The sequence below is a fragment of the Neophocaena asiaeorientalis genome, unplaced genomic scaffold (genome assembly GCF_003031525.2).
Source record: "Neophocaena asiaeorientalis asiaeorientalis breed wild unplaced genomic scaffold, Neophocaena_asiaeorientalis_V1.1 scaffold1003, whole genome shotgun sequence".
Classification (NCBI taxonomy): Eukaryota; Metazoa; Chordata; class Mammalia; order Artiodactyla; family Phocoenidae; genus Neophocaena; species Neophocaena asiaeorientalis.
In genome coordinates, this window is record NW_020174256.1 from 121317 (window position 1) to 127339 (window position 6023).

The window sequence follows — 6023 nt, forward strand, 5'->3', positions numbered from 1 at the left end:
GCATACATTTGTATATGCATTTGTACATATCAGTGTGTACATACATACATACATCCTCATAAGCTCTTGTTTGTTAAAGAGGTTAAACAGTGAGGAAAACCCCTCAAAACTGGTGGTCTACTAAAGCCCAATATTTTCTGCATGAGAAACTGAGAGATGGAAAGTGATTTTTCCAAGGTCACAAGAGAAGTAAGTAGTAGAATGTAAACTCAAAACCAGAATGTTTCCCAGCTTCCATTTGAACTCATTATATTTCATCTTCTCTCAGTTCTGAAAGAATATTGATTCATCCAGTTATACATTCATCAAACACATACTAACTGCCAGAGACACCACAAAAGTAAGACATTGTCACTATTTTCCAAGAGAATCATGCCTAAAAGTGGAATGAGACACAGAGCCAATAATTGCAGTGCTGGATACTATGTTATTTTTTTTAAGTGGGGAAACAATAATAACAACGGATCAATTATTGTGCATTTGATGTCTTCCAGGAGCTATGTTAAATATTTTATAAATATCAACTCACTCAAGCCTCACAATAAACCACTGAATTAAGTATGGTTATTACCCCCATTTTATAAAAGAGGGGACTGAAATCCAGAAGTGAGGGTGGATTAGGTCACTTGGCCCAAGCAAGTAAATTGTGGGAGTACAAACAGTACAGGTACTTTGGGCACACAAAAGAAAGACCATTGTTAGTTATACAGCTGAATTGAAGAAAGCTTTGCTGAGACGTATAATGTTTAAGCTAGGGATAGAATGGTGAGGAAGAAGAAAGGGTGTTCAGGCAATGGGAGCAGCATGAGAAAGTCTTGGAAGCCTGAAGAGGCTCACCCATTCTGTAGAACAAATAATGAGTTGCTATCCCTGAAGATAGTAAATAAGAGTAGGCTAAGTTAGAACCTGATCGTGAGAGTTGCAATGTCTGACTTGAGTATGAGCTTTATTCCATAGGCTGATTGGAGATCATCAAAAGTTTGTATGCCAGGAACTAAGAAAATTAGATATTTCACCTAGAAAGATCAATGTGACATCAGTGTTATAATGACCCAAAGATGTGAGAGACCAGACAGCACAGAGGCAGGCTCTTGTCATGGTCCAATGGTCAAAGTGAGTATTGATAAGCTAGATAATTGAGTCAAACTGCTTCTCAGGAGTTTCTACTTACTGCTCCCAGTTCTACCCTCTGGAACCACGCAAACCAAATTCAATTCTTTTTTTTTTTTTCTACATCACAGGTTTTTATATATTTAAAGAAATATGTCAAGGCCCTTCTCACTCTGAGTGTTAGCTCTTTCCATGGGGGGACTGGTGCCTCAATGCTTCCTAATAATTTTCTCAGCTATGACATTTTTTACGCTAGTTCTCTGTAACCTCCGTATCTGTCATCATTGGCTGATCTTTTGAGGGCTAAGGATAGTTCCTCTGTCCTATTTGGATGACCTTATTTCTCCTCTCCCAGAGTTGACTATAAAATAAGACATTTTAGAGTATTCTCCATCCCAGGGTTCCCACTTGCCTCTTGTTCCATTTCAGTAGCAATTCCCAGAGACATTGGAGAAAGCAATGTGAGGATGCTGGGCATGCAGATCCCTGTAAAGGATATCGAGATACTGACTTCTGTCTTGATTGCCATGGGTGTCACTCTCCTGCTCATTGCTCTGGCTCTTGGTGGTGTGGTGTGGTACCAGCATCGGCAGAGAAAGCTACGGCGCAACAGGAGGTCCATCCTGGATGACAGCTTCAAGCTTCTGTCTCTCAAGCAATAACAGCTGGATCCTGGAACTGCACATCTGGGACACACTCCCAGAAGGCCATGGACTAGCAGCTGACCTCACTGTCACTGTCAAAGGGGAATGGGTTTTAGAGAGGCAGAGGAGGGAATCAAACTCAAAAGAGTATTTCTTCACTAATTTATTTACATGGAAATGATATGCTTTCTTTTTCTTTAGTTTCTTTACTCCACTTGGGCACCTGGGGCTGAGTCCCCTAGTATCTAATATCAGAAATTTCAACAGCTATATTATATCACCCACTGACACTTGGAAGGTCTGGAAATTTCTAAAAACTGACTCCTCTCACAAAGTAGATACCAAGAGTAAGGTTCACTGATTAGGTTTCTCCTGCTTTCCAGGACTTAGGCAAGTTCAGTTTGAACTGAGGCTAAGTGAGCTATGATGATAATCCAAATCTAAACTAGGACTAAGAACATAGTCTTGATGGGGAATGGGTGGGGTGGGATTTTAAGATCCAAATTGTATTTTGATTCTTCTTGGCAGTGGACTATTTTGGTTACGTGGGTAGATGGAATATTGTTGTCATGAGCAACTACAACCTTTGGAGGCAAAAGCTCCTCAGGAAGGCAGTACTCCAAGTTCTTGGCGCATTTGCACTGAAGGGAATGTTGAGTGTCATCTCCATGTTTTAGTCAGAAAATCCTATACATTAAAGTTCTTGTTAGAACACCGTAAGAGTGAATTTGGTGAATTTGATTGTCTCTGTGGCCTCTGGGAGGTTGTGACTGTTATTGAAAAAGAGAGCACTCAGCGAGACTGGTGGGGGTGACTAGTGTTGGGCATAGAATGGGTCTGCCTATCCTTTGTGGACCCTGCAGTTTGTGTTTTGGAAGTGAAGAAGCTGCCCAAGAGGAAGCCTCAGAATCAGAGTGGTAGGTACCATCGTTTGACCCATAAGTGCCAAAAGTATTCTGAATGCAAAGAAAAGTTGCCAGAGGGAAATAGAGGGCTGAAACTAAGCTCAAACCTTTACACTGGGCAAGGAGAGGTGGGCACAGATCTAATGGGCTCTTTTGGTAGTTGGGGGTATGAGAGGTCTACTTGCAATTTTGGGGGCCTCTTTATAGGGTAGAGTCCTTCGTCTGGTAATTTAAAGCAATATTCCTTTGTCACTTACAAGTTCAAGCCTCTCTAAAACCTTGGTCAGAGAGCACAGACAAGACACAGATTAGGGATGGGATAAGATGGCCCATTCTTACTATAGTATCCATAATACCATTTTACATGGCAAGTGGAAAATGGAAGAGGCATCAGGGACAGTTAAAATAATAACTGAAATGCATAGTGCTTTACACTTTACAAAGCATCTAATACCTGATTGCATTTTACTTCCCTTAGTTTTATCAGGGTGATACTTTGTTTTACCTTTTAGTAAACAAATGATTATAGAGAGTAAGTGATTTTACCCCAGGTCATTCAGCTAAAAATTGAGTGGGGATTCAAGCCTTCATCTATTCAACTCCAAATACCTGCTTCATCCTTCTATATCATGGAAACTCCACTAATCTCCATCATTTGTTACCCATATTGAATCCAACTTTCCTTTTCCTGTCTTTCCAGCAAAACTGTCTGCCTAGTTAGCAACACTTTACAGATTAACTGTAGAAACCCACAAAGCTGGTGTTCAGGTGCTAAATAATGTTGAAAATTGGAGGGTAAAACACAGGCCAGAGCCCATCATTCATTTTGGTTTACTGTGGTCAATGGCTCTGTGGAGAGCTTTACTGGAAGTCTCAGAAACATATCAGGGTGTGGAGTAGGGAGAAGATTTGGATTATTAGTGATAAAATCAAATGAGAGTACTTAAACCATTGCATAATCAATGCACTTAACAGCAGAACTCTGTTGGTGTATTGTTAACGTGAAGGTTATTGAAAACTCAGTGCACTCTGGGGACTCTACTCAATTATTGTAATCTGTATGCAAATGGAAGGTGGTCTCAGTCACGAATCTGAGACAAGGAGAAGTAGGTGGGATGGGGATACGTTTTTTCTGAATGTGTAACCCTGCTCCTGATTGGGGAATGTAAGTTCAAGCCCACGTATTACAGAAAAGTATGCATTTTTGTAGTGGGTGTTCTCCCTGTGGGGATGTAGGAGATGTTTTTGACAATTAAGTGGCACTTCCATCCATTCAATTGCTCAAGTCAGAAATCGCAAAGTAAACCTTGTTTCTTTTTCCTCCAAAATATCTTTAATTTATTCATCTGTTTCTATCTTCATTGCTACCACCCCAAACTAAAGCACAACCATCTGTTACCAGGATTTGTGTGGTAGCCTCCTGCTTATAACCTTACATTCACTCCAGCCTCCTACAATTGATTCTCCATGCAGAAAAGTGATGTTTGAAAAACATAAATTGGACTTCCAGTTTAGATGAGCTGCCATAGGTTCACCTCTCTCTGGAGATAAATAAGCCTTGGAAATAATAAAAAAAAGACAACAATAGAAGGGCTCAAAAAGATAGAGAAGAGGAAGGCAGCCTGAAGAAGAACAGAGAAACATAGCAACAAAGCATCTTCTTAACACCTAACCTAGAAGAATGCAGCCTAAAGTCAAAAAGGAGTCCTAAGGACAACCCCAGGTGGGCCTGGGACTCTGAAACAAGGGACTGGGGAGGAGCCTTGCTTACATCAAGTAACCATGGAAGCTGCTCTTCATCTCTGTTGACCAGAGACTCTCCTCCCCCAGTTAGACATTAGGAAGCAACTGCAAGGAGAATCCCAACATAGTAAGCTGCAGCCCAGGAAGCACTCTTTGTGCCTGTAAGCTGGAGAATCCCTTTTCCTACCCAGAGACAATAATGGTTCTGGCAGAGGTCAACAGGAACCTCAGTGACACCAGAGAAACCAAGCAAAACTGAAGAGCACAGCAAAGTTTCTGAAACTTACATTGCCATTGGAACACAAAATTATGCCAGGACTTATGCTAAACATAAACAGGGTTACTGCCTCCTAAAATAGATTGTTTTAATATGATTCAGAGTTCCATCATACCAAGAATCAGTAAAATCACAACTTGAATGAGAAAAGACAGTATACTTTCTGGGTTCCCTCTATGTGGGCTGTGTGGGTCCTTCTGTTGTGGTGGGCTGATTACTGTGAGGACACTGGTAGGTGGGACTGTACCCCTGTCCAGTTGGTTGCCAGACACTGCCTTGTGCAGAGGCTGTGAGCCACAGGTGATCAAGACCATGTCCTGGTATGGCTGTTTTCACAGTCAGGGGATTCCAGGTCCTGGTGCCAAGCTACAGATGGTTGTGGCCATGTCATTGGTTGACTGGCTACTGAGCCCAGAGGGATCTCAGGGCTAGTGCTGGTCCACCAGTGCGTATAGCCAGGTCCCATGGTGGCTGGCTCTGGTGCCAGGGATCTCAGAGCAAGTGTCGACCTGCTGTTGGGTGGGGCCCCAGGACATCCTGGGGTGGTGTTGGCCTGCTAGAGGACAGGCTGGTTCTTGCCACAGCTGGATGCAAGGCTGCCGTGGTTCCAGGGCTGGTGCTCACACAGAAGCAGCTGAAGCTCGGTCCTGGGTGTCAACTGACTTGAAGAGTTAGGTCCTGGGGTACCTGGCTGTGGGGCACAGGTTCCCAGAGCTGGTGTTGGCCCACTGGTGTCCAGCTCCAGGGCCAAGGATGACCCAGGGCTAATGCCAACACACTGGTGGGTCTCTGCAGGACCCTAGGTACCCTAGAGTTGGTATAGGTAGGTGGATAGGGCAAGGGACAAGGGAATCCTGGGGCTGGTGCCAGGCTGCTGGTGTTTGCACTGTGTGTTGACAGCTGCCTACAGCACCTTGATGATCCTGGGGCTGGAGTCTGCCTGCTGGTGGGTGAGGCCTGGTGCCAGAGCTAGTGCCAGCCCACAGGATGTCAAAGTCAGGTCCTAGGGTCTCTGGCTATGGGACCCAGAGTTTCTGGATCTGAAGTTGTCTTACTGGTGGGTGGTGCCAGGGCCCAGGAAGTCCTGGGGCTAATGAGAGCCCACTGGTGGGTGGAGCTGGGTCCCAGCATCTTTGGCTGCATGACCTTGGTGGTCCCAGAGATGTTGTCAGTACAAGGGTGGGTAGGAACAAGGCTCAGGGGATCCTGGGGCTCTTGCCCATGCCCTGGTGGGTGATGCTGGGTTCCAGGGTTAATAACGATCCACTAGTGGGTAGGGTTGGTTCCTAGGTCTTCTGATGGGTGGGTCCAATCCCGGGAGGGCTTGGGTCTCGGGGTGGGGAG

General features: G+C 44.3%; 1 protein-coding gene across 4 annotated transcripts in view; it reads left to right on the top strand.

Annotated features, from left to right (window-relative positions):
• HEPH (hephaestin) overlaps positions 1-2474 on the top strand; it is a 93728-nt gene extending 91254 nt beyond the window's left edge. For 3 of the 4 annotated variants that reach the window (XM_024755234.1, XM_024755237.1, XM_024755236.1), the window contains one exon: positions 1540-2474. In XM_024755234.1, the coding sequence (XP_024611002.1) occupies positions 1540-1772 (233 nt within the window). In that variant the 3' untranslated portion in view covers positions 1773-2474. The remainder of the gene's footprint in view (positions 1-1539) is intronic. The other variant, XM_024755235.1, reaches the window with a different exon arrangement.
• Positions 2475-6023: the final 3549 nt, after the last annotated feature.